The sequence below is a fragment of the Entelurus aequoreus genome, linkage group LG02, assembly GCF_033978785.1.
Source record: "Entelurus aequoreus isolate RoL-2023_Sb linkage group LG02, RoL_Eaeq_v1.1, whole genome shotgun sequence".
Classification (NCBI taxonomy): Eukaryota; Metazoa; Chordata; class Actinopteri; order Syngnathiformes; family Syngnathidae; genus Entelurus; species Entelurus aequoreus.
Window position 1 is genome coordinate 24,534,373 of NC_084732.1, and position 14,997 is coordinate 24,549,369.

A 14,997-nucleotide genomic window follows, 5' to 3' on the forward strand; every position below is an offset into this window, starting at 1 on the left:
GGGGTCAATATCTCTAGCTAGCTAGGTTTATGTACCACCACAGTCTCATAATGAACCGAAAATAGTTCTCCGTTAGCCGTGATGCTAATTTTCTCTATGTTAAATCCCATTACCATGAATTGATTAACGTGGACCCCGACTTAAACAAGTTGAAAAACATATTCGGGTGTTACCATTTAGTGGTTAATTGTACGGAATATGTACTGTACTGTGCAATCTACTAATAAAAGTTTCAATCAATCAAAAAAATTAATTTATGCTAACAATGTTAGCGATCCGAATTTACCTTTTTTGTGATTTGTAAAGTTCAACTGGCAAATACTAAATCAAAACGTGTAGTTTCCTTTGCCTTCTGTTCTGCTAGCCATTCTGTTGTCATACAGAGTTTGATTTAGCATGCTGATTGAGTGTTCATTTATTCATCTAGCCTATTTCTATACATTTGTCCATCAGTAAAATATTTTTAAAGACTACTCCAAATGTTTAGCTGACTATTTATATATGTGTGTGGAATTGCATTAGTGTTTTACAAGAATAAATAAATACAAACAGAATAATGCCATGTACACCATCTGATGTGTGGAGACATTCCCCCCCCAACCAATGTAGGTGGAAAGGCCGTGTATATTTGCAAATACTGTGCAAAGAGCTACGTCAAAAATGCCACAAAGATGCAGCAGCAAATAGACAAGTGCCCAATAATATATAATTATTGTAATTCCCCATTAATTCCCATATATTCCCATTATTTCCCATGGACGGTGTCCAACTTTAAATAATCAAAAAATGGTCAATATTTCCAAACTTCCCAAGCTTAACTTCCCGTGGTAAATTTCCGGAAACTTTCCGCCCCTTTGCAACCCTATTCACAGCACATCACTTGTTCCGCCTTTTGTTATGTTACAGCTCTATTGCAAAGTGGAATACATTTGTTTTTGTCCTCAACATTTTACAGACAATACCCCACAATGACGATGTAAAAATTAAGCAAATAAAAAATTAAAAAAAATCACATGTATACGAGTATTCAAACCCTTTGCTCAATACTTTATTGATGCACATTTGGCTGTAATACATCCTCACGTATTTTTTAAACCGATGCCACAAACTTGGCACACATATCTTTGGGCAGTTTCGCCCATTCCTCTTTGCAGCACCTCTCAAGCACCATCAGGTTGGATGGGAAGCTTTGGTTTTCATCCAGGAAAAAAAAAGGCAATCAAAATATTGAGCAAAGGCTGTGAATACTTGTGTACATGTGGTTTTTATTTTTTTATTTTTTTTTACATATTGTCTCTAGAATTTTGTGGACAAAAATGAATGTTTTCAATTTTAAAATAAGGCTGTAACATAACAAAATGTGGAAAAAGTGAAGCGCCTTGAAATATTTCCGGATATATTGTATACAAGTTGTAATTGTATAGTAAAAAGCTGTAAGTATGAGATTAAAGTAGAACTATTACAACGCTGAAGATAATTGAATTGTATTTTTTTAAATGGAACGGATACTTTTACATTTGTATTCATGTTACGGTTATAATTTTAATGTATGTATTATTTATAAATGTATTACAATTTTCTAATACGATTCCACAAAGTGCAAAAGTAGTGCAGACTGCCCTATTTAAATGAGGATTTTGCACGAATACTTTATAAGTGGAAATATTACACTGAAGAGAATTGGAATTGTATTATTTTTAAGTGAAACGTATCATTTCACAATACATTTGTAGTACCAGTATTTGTATTACGTTTATTATTCAAATGTATTGATTATTTATAAATGTATTATACATTTCTAACAAAAGTTTACAAAGCGCAAAAGTGGTGCAGACTGCTCTACTTAAATGAGGATTTCGCATGTAAGTGTAATTATCACAACCCTGAAGATAATTGAATCGTATTGTTTAAGTGGAACAGATACTTTTACATTTGTATTTATGTTCCATTTATGATTTTAATCTATTCATCATTCATAAATGTAATATATATTTCTAATACAATTTCACAAGGTGCAAAAGTGGTGCAGACTGCCCTATTTAAATGAGTATTTTGCACTTGTACTTTATAAGTGGACATATTACACTGAAGGGATTGCATTATATTATTTTTAAGTGAAACGTACAATTTCACAATACATTTGTAGTACCAGTATGTGTATTACATTTTTCAAATGTATTGATTATTTATAAATGTATTATATATTTCTAATAACATTTTACAAAGTGCAAAAGTGGTGCAGACTGCCCTACTTAAATTAGGATTTTGCATTTATACTTTGCAAGTGTAATTATTACAACATTGAAGAGAATTGAATTAAATTTGTTTTAAGTGAAACGTACAATTTCACAATAGCAAATATGTAAAATGAGAACAAAAAAGTATATATAAAATTATGTTTGGGAAAAAAAGACAACTGAATTTGTTTGAAATACTTTTTTTCTAATATATTACTTTTTTTCTTGTAATATTACTTTTTCTCAACTTAAAAACACTTGTTTTCTGATACTACAACTGTATTTCTATGTCATCATGACCTTGTATAATTGTTTCTATTTGATTTTTACTTATACATTAACAGTTTTTTTTCTTAGTATTATTTAATTTTACCCAAAAACATTTACTCATTGTCCCTCCTTCACATACCACAAAAAATCTACTATACCAATTTGCAAAACAATTTGCAGAGGGAAAGCAGTCAGGACGAATGCAACATATTTTGGTGCAGATCCCAGACATCTTTTTAAACTACTGTTATTTTGAGATTTTGGACAAATAACTGTCCATAACGAAAGTAATTAGAGTAAAGTACATAATGTTGATTTGCTTTGTGTTTGCATGAAGACGTGTTGCACTGTTCTGATAAAATGGCTATTATGTTTGGCATAGCCTTGAATTGTAAGCTTGCAGTGATACCCAAACCCTGCCTTCTAGTTTATTTATATTAGTTGTGGAGTACCACAAGGATCGGTCCTTGGACCAATACTCTTCCTCATGTGCGTCAATGATATTACTATGGTTTCCAAACTGTTTCAGTGTATTATTCAGGGCAAAATACTGCAAATGTGTTAAAGGTGGTTGAAAACGAGTTTATCAAAATCAAAAGATGGTTTGATGTAAATTATTCTAGAACGAAATGTATTATTTTTTTGAAGAAGTAGGACAAGTGTGGACGGCTCGGGTGGCGTGGCTCGGTTGGTAGAGCGGCTGTGCCAGCAACTTGAGGGTTGCAGGTTCGATCCCCGCTTCCGCCATCCTAGTCACTGCCGTCGTGTCCTTGGGCAAGACCCTTTACCCACCTGCTCCCAGTGCCACCCACACTGCTTTAAATGTAACTTAGATCATGGGTTTCACTATGTAACGCGCTTTGAGTCACTAGAGAAAAGCGCTATATAAATATAATTCACTTCACTTCACTCATTATATGTCGAAAGAGTTGCGATTCAAAGAACACAAGAGATCAAGTTTTTGGGTGATTGATGAATATTTGTCATGGAAATCACATATTAATGATACAAAGGCAAGAGTATCTAAAACTATTGCTATTTTACACAAAGTGAAGGATTTTCTAAATCAAAAAGCAGTGTATAGTTTGTATAATTCACTGATCGTTCCATATCTAACATATTGTATTGACATGTAAGGCAGTGCCTGTTAATCATATTTAAATCCAATCTTCCTTCTGCAGAAAAGAGCCCTAAGAAACAAACCCAATATTCAAAAAGTTAAATGTATTAAGATCTCATGAACTGGTAGAGTATAATATCCTAAAAAACTATTATAAAGCACATGCAACAATTCTACCAAACAACATTCAAAACAGATTTGTAAAAAGTGAAAGTTATTATAATCTGAAAGGAAGTGAGATCTTTAATAAATCTAGATTTGGAACAGTGACAATGTAAAGAAGTATTTCAATCAGATGTGTTAATAATTATGGAACAAATTTGATAGTGGATTAAAACAATGTAAATCTCTAAACAAGTCTAAAAATTGTGATCATGAAAAGATATTATTGAGTAAAATTATTTCTTCATTATTGGTTTAGTTGTAAAATAAAAATTTGGCTTTGTAGTCGCCAACGTTGAAAGCCAATTATTAACTTTGTGAAAATAGGGTGAATATATCATATGTTTTTTTGTTTGTTTTTTCAAAGTATTTTTGTTGTCAGTTTTCTTACTACAAACATATACACATACAATAAAATAAATAAATAAATAATGAAAATAAAAAATAATGAATGAAGAAGTTTTTTTACAGAGATTATAACGTGTAAAAACAAAATACATACAAAGAGGCTTAACATATTAGTTGAATGTCCACTTTCATCAATCACATCAATTATGCCAAGACAGATACTTCTTAGGGGGGTTGAATACTGTTTCAGGTATTCCAAGATAGGTCTCCACACATCACAAAATGTATGTACTTTACCAGATATCTCATATCTAAATGTTTCAATGTTTAGGATTCCCACTAGCTCCCTCAACCAGGCTTCAAACTTAGGTGGTGAGTCAAATTTCCACACTCTCAAAATGCATCTCTTTGCTATGACCATACCATAGGCCACCACTGTGCTAACATTCCAACCCATCGTGTCTAAAGTGTTAGAAATGCCAAGTATACGTTTTTAACTTATTTCTGGCCTTTTCATTCATAATTTATTCTATTTTGATAAAACTGTTTTATTTGTATTTGTATTCCTTTGTTTGATTTTTTTTTTAATTAAATAAATAAATGAACTGAACTGAACTGAAATCCAGATGCCTTGCAAGGTTGACATACAGGAAGTATCTTGAAAAGGTATATTTACCCATATCAGATCAGGCAAGGTCTGCCTGATCTGCAGCGATGCAGTTTTGCGCATCTGACTAAAAAAAGACGGAAGCGGGCCTGAGTCTGTCGTCCACGCCTTTTAGTGTCTAGACGGGGAGTCGGACTCTTTATCTCCACGGCGATTGCACAGCTCGGTGCACTTTCATCCTTATCTTCCACTGTACTTTTATGTTCTGCGACTTGCAAAAAGATGGACTTCAAGCCCCTCCCCACTTACTTGGATTTACATTTCAATTACAAGTCTTGGATAGTAACACGTTATTATTATGTTCAAGTGAAATATGGTACGAGTCGCTGCTTTTAAAAGCCACCTATTACTATGTTTTATATTGCCATTCAAATGTGCCTAGCGCAAAATTGTATTTATTTATTCTCGCTGCAACTATTACAATAAATGTTTAATAAGATACTGGCCGGGTGCAAATAACCATCGGGCTCTCTAATTAGTGCCAGGTCAAAAAACCTTTGCATTACCAGGTGTGGCTGTAGTCATAAAGTCCCGATTAATTTTAACTCCTTAACGTGGCAGTAGCTGAATTTGTGATGTCCTGAGTGGTGAGAAACTTTATCTACCTCTGCATGCACTTTAAAATGTCGGTTGTGCTACACAGCTGTTGGTATGTAATACTGGCTGTATTGCTAATAATACAGACTAAGCAGTTTTGTCTTTACTGCTAACAAAAGTTACTGCCGTGTCGTGCAATACACTTTTTTTTATGACACCATGACTTAGGGTCTGTTCTCCTAATATCCCAAATATCAAGTGGTAAATGCTAACTATAAAATTGTGTGTACTAGTGTTGTCCCGATACCAATATTTTGGTACCGATATCGTACCAAAATTATTTCGATACTTTTCGGTACTTTTCTAAATAAAGGGGACCACAAAAAATGTCATTATTGGCTTTATTTTAACAAAAAATCTAAGGGTACATTAAACATATGTTTCTTATTGCAAGTTTGTCCTTAAATAAATTAGTGAACATACTAGACAACTTGTCATTTAGTAGTAAGTAAGCAAACAAAGGCTCATAATTTAGCTGCTGACGTATGCAGTAACATATTGTGTCATCTTCCATTCTATTATTTTGTCAAAATTATTAAGGACAAGTGGTAGAAAATGTATTATTAATCTACTTGTTCATTTACTGTTAATATCTGCTTACTTTCTCTTTTAACATGTTCTCTCTACACTTCTGTTCAAATGTAATAACCACTTATTCTTCTGTTGTTAGATACTTTACATTAGTTTTGGATGAAAAAATGTGGGTATCAATCCGATACCAAATCGTTACAGGATCAGACATTGGTCATATTCAAAGTCATAATGTGTCCAGAGACATATTTACTGACTTTATAAACATAATATAAATTAAAAAAACCCGAAAGAAGATGTTGTGATGCCAAAAAATATCGACGTAATCATAGCGCAATATATTTATCTGTACATTAACCTATTTATTTATTTATTTATTTATATATCAATCCAATCCAATCCACTTTATTTATATAGCACATTTAAACAACAAGAATGTTTCCAAAGTGCTGCAAAGCCATGTTAAAAACAATATTAAAAACAATATTAAAAACAATATTATGCTCCACCAATAACTGAATAAAAACTAAAAATAAATAAATATAAAACCAATATAAAAACAATATAAAAATAAATATGATTAAAAACGATTTTAAAGGGTAAAACCAATTAAAACAGTAAATAGAAATCAAAATTTATAAAAAAAAAAGAAAAAAAAGAGGACAACAGAGGACAGAAGACCACACAATTCACGTAGTGTTAAAAGCCAAAGAATAAAAGTGGGTCTTAAGACGAGACTTAAAACACTCCACTGTGGAAGCAGTTTGAACATGGAGGGGCAGAGTGTTACAGAGCTTAGGGCCAACCACAGAGAAGGCCCTGTCTCCCCTGGTTTTAAGTCTCGTCCTGGGCACCACGAGCAGGAGCTGGCTCTCGGACCTCAGAGCGCGCGCAGGAGTGTAAATTTGGATGAGGTCAGAGATATACTGAAATGCCAGTCCATGTAAAGCTTTAAAAACAAACAGCAAGGTTTTAAAATCAATTCTAAAATGAACAGGGAGCCAGTGCAAACTCTCAAGAATTGGGGTTATATATGCTCGCGTTTCCTGGCCCCTGTTAAAAGTCGTGCTGCCGCGTATATGCATATAGATAGATAGATAGTACTTTATTGATTCCTTCAGGAGAGTTCCCTCAGGAAAATTTAAACTAATATATGCACCTTATTGCTTTTTTATCCTGCACTACCATGAGCTAATTAAATGAAATGTCGTTTAAAGTTCAAATTTGAATGACAATAAAAAGGAAGTCTAAGTCTGTCTAGATACGCTCTTGTACTTGGTATCATTACAGTGGATATTAGGTGTAGATCCACCAATGGCGTTTGTTTACATTTTGACGGACCGGTACTTTTCAGAGGCAGTATAGTACCGAGTATGATTCATTAGTATTGCGGTATTATACTAATACCGGTACACCGTACAACCCTAGTGTGTACTATTAGCAGTTGGAATGGGAACCGAATCCGGCACTTTTTTTGGCACCGACCGAATCCCACCAGTCCTACAAGGCACCGATTCACGTAAAATGCAACGGTGCCATCTTACGGTACCTGGGTTGTGCGTGCCCTATCTAGTTTGCACCTTTAAATAAAAGTTTACTGTCGCTTGCACTATTAAAAGAGTGTCTTCTTCAAAGCAACGCCTCTGACCCTATCTTGTTGGCTTACCACAATAAAAGCATGTCACATTTTGCTCCTACATGGCATTGAAACGTTTGAAATAGTAATTAATTAGATTACCCGTTACATTTTTCCTAATAAGTTAAAACAGATTTGATTGATTGATTGATTGAAACCTTTATTAGTAGATTGCACAGTACAGTACATATTCCGTACAATTGACCACTAAATGGTAACACCCGAATAAGTTTTTCAACTTGTTTAAGTCGGGGTCCACGTAAATCAATTCATGGTACAAATATATACTATCAGCATAATACAGTCATCACACAAGTTAATCATCAGAGTTATTTACAATCCGGGGGGTAGGATGCGGAGGGGGTTGGGGCGGGGGTATTAGGTTGGGTTGCTATCAGCATACTTCAGTCATCAACAATTATATCATCTGAGAAATGGACATTGTAACAGTGTAGGTCTCACTTTGTCGGATATGTACAGCGAGCGGTGAACATAGTGAGCTCAGAAAGCATAAGAACAAGTATATACATTTGATTATTTACAATCCGGGGAGGTGGGATGTGGTGGGGGGATGGGGTTAGGCTAGGGTTGTAGCTGCCTGGAGGTGTTCTTTTAGTGCGGTTTTGGAGGAGGATAGAGATGCACATTCTTTTACACCTGTTGGGAGTGCATTCCATATTGATGTGGCATAGAAGGAGAATGAGTTAAGACCTTTGTTAGATCGGAATCTGGGTTTGACGTGGTTTGTGGAGCTCCCCCTGGTGTTGTGGTGATGGCGGTCATTTACGTTCTGGAAGTAGTTTGACTTGTACTTCGGTATCAGGGGAGGTGTAGCGAATTTTATAGACAAGGCTCAGTGCAAGTTGTTTTACTCTGTCCTCCACCCTGAGCCAGCCCACTTTGGAGAAGTGGGTAGGAGTGAGGTGTGATCTGGGGTGGAGGTCTAGAAGTAACCTGACTAGCTTGTTCTGGGATGTTTGGAGTCTTGATTTGAGGGTTTTGGAGGTGCTGGGGTACCAGGAGGTACATGCGTAGTCGAAAAAGGGTTGAATGAGAGTTCCCGCTAGAATCAGAGCACTGAAAGTTTTCTACTTGAAACTTTTTTTTTCTTTACTGGCGCTATCAAATTGGCCCATGATGGCTATAACACACACAATGGCTGTCCAATCACCTTTCCAAACTGTTTTGATTGACTCTGATGGATTTGTGAGAAAATCTCGTTCACAATCCATCTGTCAAAGTTAATAATGTGCCAAAAACCAACAAAGCAAGCAATATGGCTGAACGCCGTACCTGGATGCCGATGCCGTACAGGAACTGCTCCGGCTCATTCTCCCCATCGGATTCCTCATCGCTCCAACACTGGCCTTTGATGTCCTGTGAGTTTGTTTTTATATATATAGAGAAGAAGCCATTATGTTTGAGAAAAGCAGGGAGAGAAAAGCATCTTTCATCATTTCATCCTTTTCATCATTTTAACAGTCTGTTCAAGGGCTTGGAAGCACAGCTTTTTATAACGTCTTCAAAAACCCGAATAAACACAGATTGCAGAAAACTCAAAAGACAAACTTCAGAGCAATGATATGTTTTATCAGCGATTAAAAATAACCAGCCTTTATTCCCCAGGGGTCCGAATAATATATCAGCAGATTTGTTATCTTTGACTTGGCAGGTAATGCAGGGGTGTCCAAACTTATTCCACTGCAAAACATTGTTGGTTGTTTAATTGTTTTTATTTTGTGAACAGGGTAACAGCAATCCAACATATATGCTAAGAATTTAAATATATACAGAAAAAAAGCCTGCATGCTTTGTGTTATAGGTGACAAAGCATATTATTAGTCGTAATGCTAGTATAGTACTCTGATGTACTGCAAACAAATACAGTAAATTCCCTGTCCACATGGGAGCGCTTCATTTTTTTTTATTTTTTAGGGGGTTGGAAAAAAAAAGTGTCCCCTTAATGCAGTCGATGGGAGACGAGGAAAGACCTGTGTTGTTTTCTTTAATGAAAATAAGGTTACAATGTTCTGCAGAGGTGTACTTATAACGAGTTTATAGACCGTTGACTCTATTTGTAGATGGGTGGAAAGTGGGGGGCGCGAAATTTTTTTTTTTCCTATGGGGGCGTGACAGAAAATAATTGAGAAACAGTGCCTAACCTACTCAGTGGCCTAGTGGTTCGAGTGTCTGCCCTGAGATCGGTAGGTTGTGAGTTCAAATCCCAGCCGAGTCATACCAAAGACTATAAAAATGGGACCCATTACCTCCCTGCTTGGCACTCAGCATCAAGGGTTGGAATTGGGGGTTCAATCACCAAAAATGATTCCCGGGCGTGGCAACGCTGCTGCCCAATGCTCCCCTCACCTCCCAGGGGGTGATCAAGGGGATGGGTCAAATGCAGAGGACAAATTTCACCACACCTAGTGTGTGTGTGACAATCATTGGTACTTTAACTTTAACTTAACTTTTTAACTTAATGAATAGTATAGTCCTGTCCAGATGGGAACGGCTCAGTAGGTGAAAACTATCTAATCATGGCTAAATTTGAGCCGTAAGCACAATTTTATTTTGACCAAAATGTCCCACTTTTTTATTTATGTAAAATTATTTCAATACTTTGTTACTCAGTTTCATTTAATTTGATGCACGTTTTGTACTAAAACTGTTTTTACATTTTTAATGCAAAATAACAAATTTAACACAGCCATTATATTTTACTGACACCAGCTGTGTTCATTTTGACAGCAGTTTTTTAAATGTATTTTTAGTCATAGTCTTTTTCCAAACATTTATTTTAGTTTTAATCTAATTTCAGGCATCTAAATTGATTAACTTTTAAAGGCCTATTGAAAATTTTTTTTATTTATTTAAACGGGGATAGCAGATCCATTCTATGCGTCATACTTGATCATTTTGCGATATTGCCATATTTTTGCTGAAAGGATTTAGTATAGAACAACGTCGATAAAGTTCGCAACTTTTGGTCTCTGATAAAAAAAAAACCTTGCCCCTACCGGAAGTAGCGTGACCTTGTCAGTTATTCACTCCCTCATATTTTCCTATTGTTTTCAACGCAGCTAGAGCTATTCGGACCGAGAAAGCGACGATTACCCCATTAATTTGAGCGAGGATGAAAGATTTGTGGACGAGGAACGTTATAGTGACGGACTAGAATGCAGTGAAATACATATTTTTTTTCGCTCTGACCGTAACTTAGGGACAAGCTGGCTCATTGGATTCCACACTCTCTCCTTTTTCTATTGTGGATCACGGATTTGTATTTTAAACCACCTCAGATACTATATCCTCTTGAAAATGAGAGTCGAGAACGCGAAATGGACATTCACAGTGCCTTTTATCTCCACGACAATACATCGACGAAGCTCTTTAGCATGAGCTAACGTGATAACATCTGTCTCAAATGCAGATAGAAACAAAATAAATAAATCCCTGACTGGAAGGATAGACAGAAGATCAACAATACTATTAAACCATGTACATGTAACTACACGGTTAATAGATCTCAGCCTGGCAAAGCTTAACAATGCTGTTGCTAACAACGCTAAGGCTGACTTAGCAACATAGCAACCGGACCTCACAGAGCTATGATAAAAACATTAGCGCTCCACCTACGCCAGCCAGCCCTCATCTGCTCTGCTCATCAACACCCGTGCTCACCTGCGTTCCAGCGATCGACGGCGCGACGAAGGACTTCACCCGATCATCCGTGCGGTGGCCGGTGGGCGACTACATCGGCTAGCGCGTCTGCTATCCAAGTGAGTAGTCCTTGTTGTGTTGCTACAGCCAACCGCTATACACCGATCCCACCTACAACGTTCTTCTTTGCAGCCTCCATTGTTCATTAAACAAATTGCAAAATATTCACCAACACGGATGTCCAGAATACTGTGGAATTATGAAATGAAAACAGAGCTTTTTTGTATTGGATTCAATGGGGAAGGCATACCTCTGTTCCCCGGGCTACGTCACGCGCATACGTCATCCTCCGAAGGCTTTTTCAACCGGAAGTGCGGCGGGAAATTTAAAATTGCACTTTATAAGTTAACCCGGCCGTATTGGCATGTGTTGCAATGTTAAGATTTCATCATTGATATACAAACTATCAGACTGTGTGGTCGGTAGTAGTGGGTTTCAGTAGGCCTTTAATCCAGTAATGAAATTACGCAACATTTATTCAGCTAAAATGACAGTAAATTTAGTCGACTAAAATATTAAGTATAAAAGATAAGGCCTTTTTAAAGTTTATTTGAAAACACCTTTATTTAGACTGCCTGCAAAGTATTTGTTTAACATAGAAATAGCATGATTTTATGGGCAGGAATGATGTATGATGCATACAATGGTCAATGCCAATAAATATCTTGCAGGCACTATTTTAAAGTTAAAAGTTAAAGTACCAATGATTGTTTTTCTATGTTTTATGCTACGTCTGTGGAAAAGCAGTTATGTACAGTATGTATGTGTGCTTTGAAATGAAGTTCTGATGCATGCCTTCATTATAATTTGTTTATGAATGCAGGAGAACCGAAGGCAGTAAATACACTTAGCTTTAACTTACAGTTGTGTAGATGTCACAATGACTCGCCTGCTGATGGCATCATTTAGCATCAAAACATTTTTAAAAATGTGTGCTCTTCACTTTCCCATAAGTGTACACATATCACAATGTGAAACATATTGAATCCACATATTATTGTTCTTGCGGTGAGGATTTCAAATTCCTCATCTCACAAGGAAAAGCATCTGATTGGCTCTCCTTAATAAGTAACTGCTAGCCTCATTTTCATTAAGTGCGCTGTGTAAGAGCTGTGATCCGATATATTACCAAACTGTCCCACCAATCTACATGACCAAATTAAATATGGTTGGATTTTGTTTCTGTCAACAGTTTTAGTCGACGAAAATGTCCGTTAACTTTGTTATCGTCTTAGTCAACGTGCATTCTGATTTGATTCGTTATTGTTTTATTTTCATCAGGAGAAAATAGGTCATTGACAATAACTATGATTAAAATTATTAGTCAACAAAATTAACACTGGCATACAGGTGGAATTCAAACCGAGTACTTATATTAACAAGTCCAGCAGTAACACAGCAAACCAGTAAATGCTCAGAGAAAATTTGCCAATATATTTTGTTTAGCGATGGAGCAGGAAGGCTAGGAATCTGTTTGTGGTAAAACTTCACATGAAGCGCCCTGTCATTCATTGATTGCCATTTTACATGCGATTATTTGCAGAAAACGGATCTTGAGGCCCCATACACACAGCGCATGATCTGTGTATACGAAATGGCGGCCATGGATGTACAAACCCCGTTTCCATATGAGTTGGGAAATTGTGTTAGATATATATATATAGAATATAAACGGAATACAATGATTTGCAAATCATTGTATTCCGTTTATATTTACATCTAACACAATTTCCCAACTCATATGGAAACGGGGTTTGTAATACATATGCCACACCTACACACAGACAGACACAGGACATACCGAAACTATGGAAGAATAAAGACCGCAACGCAGTAGGTCGTGTTTCGCAACACGCCAAACAAACGCAAGAAGAAGATGATGGCGAACACACAGGGGCGTAGAACGGGTTGTTAATGGGTTGTTAATTTGCCAAAGCACTGGACAAGTGTGCATTTATACAATGACTTTCTTGTGCAGTCAGAGACTGCCCATGTGTATGACTATTTCAGTGTGCTTTAAATTTTTCGATATTTTTTTTTTCCAATTTCTAATTAAAAGTAGGCTAAGATTTTACAGAAAACAGTGTGAACTTGTTTTGGTAACTGCCGTGCAATAAAAACACAAAACTCCCTTCTGTACTGCATCATAATGAAGCCAAGGAAAGTCCTTGTACCATTTTTCTTGAAAGCTTAAAACATTTTGTTTGACAGAACTTGGCTGTTGCGTTTAAAAGTTTATATGCACTTCTAAAGAACATAATGTCATGGCTGTCTTGAGTTTCCAATAATTTCTACAAGTCTTATTTTTTTGTGATAGAGTGATTGGAGCACATACTTGTTGGTCACAAAAAACATTCATGAAGTTTGGTTCTTTTATGACTTTATTATGGTTCTAATGAAAATGTGACCAAATCTGCTGGGTCAAAAGTATACATACAGCAATGTTAATATTTGGTTACATGTCCCTTGGCAAGTTTCACTGCAATAAGGCGCTTTTGTAGCCATCCACAAGCTTCTGGCAAGCTTCTGATTGAATTTTTGACCACTCCTCTTGACAAAATTGGTGCAGTTCACCTAAATGTGTTGGTTTTCTGACATTAACTTGTTTCTTCAGCATTGTCCACACGTGTAAGTCAGGACTTGGGAAGGCCATTCTAAAACCTTAATTCTAGCCGGATTTAGCCATTCCTTTACCACTTTTGACATGTGTTTGAGGTCATTGTCCTGTTGGAACATCCAACTGCGCCCAAGACCCAACTTTCGGGCTGATGATTTTAGGTTGTCACAAACACACGTCAAAAGTAGTAAAGGAATGGCTAAATCAGGCTAGAAATAAGTTTTTAGAATGGCCTTCCCAAAGTCCCAAAGAAAACCAACAGATTTAGCTGAACTGCACCAATTTTGTCAAGAGGAGTGGTCAGAAATTCAACCAAAAGCTTGCCAGAAGCTTGTGGATGGCTACCAAAAGCGCCTTATTGCAGTGAAACTTGCCAAGGGACATGTAACCAAATAATAACATTGCTGTATGAATACTTTTGACCCAGCACATTTGGTCACATTTTCAGTAGACCCATAATAAATTCACAAAAGAACCAAACTTCATGAATGTTTTTTGTGACCAACACGTATGTGCTCCAATCACTCTATCACAGAAAAATAAGAGTTGTAGAAATTATTGGAAACTCAAGACAGTCATGACATATTACTCTTTTTTACCTGTCTGTTTACTCCTGTCTTTCCTTCACTTTGACTCCCTGCCTCAAGCTTGTGATGTTCGTGGGTGGCATTATTGTATTTACACCACACAACATTACTTACACTGATGTAATGTATCAGCATTTCACTGAAAATATAATCCAAACCCTATAGTAATGTGGAAAATAGTGAAGAATTATTAAAAAAAATATCAACTTGACATCAGTCATCAGCTGTTTTCCTTTCTTATTATAGTCAATAATATGATTTTGAAATATTTCCTTATGCCCTGAAGCTCCACCTGACACTCCGACTTTATGAATTATTCTCATGCTAAAATACAATTGTTTAGAAAGTAATAACAAGTTAATACATTTCACTCATTCATGACCTCAACTGAGCTTCCTCGGCCCACATTTCATTACTTCACCTCCTTCACTTCTCTATGTGATATCATTCTACTGTAAGACCTAATTGCACATAATATAATGTCATGCATGTTGATAAATGGTCA

General features: G+C 36.2%; 1 protein-coding gene across 10 annotated transcripts in view; it reads right to left on the minus strand.

The window, feature by feature from the left end:
- LOC133631685 (protein mono-ADP-ribosyltransferase PARP6) overlaps positions 1–14,997 on the minus strand; it is an 84,413-nt gene that overhangs the window by 40,719 nt on the left and 28,697 nt on the right. For all 10 annotated transcript variants that reach the window (XM_062023939.1, XM_062023943.1, XM_062023944.1 and 7 more), the window contains one exon: positions 8,862–8,945. In XM_062023939.1, the coding sequence (XP_061879923.1) occupies positions 8,862–8,945 (84 nt within the window). The remainder of the gene's footprint in view (positions 1–8,861; positions 8,946–14,997) is intronic.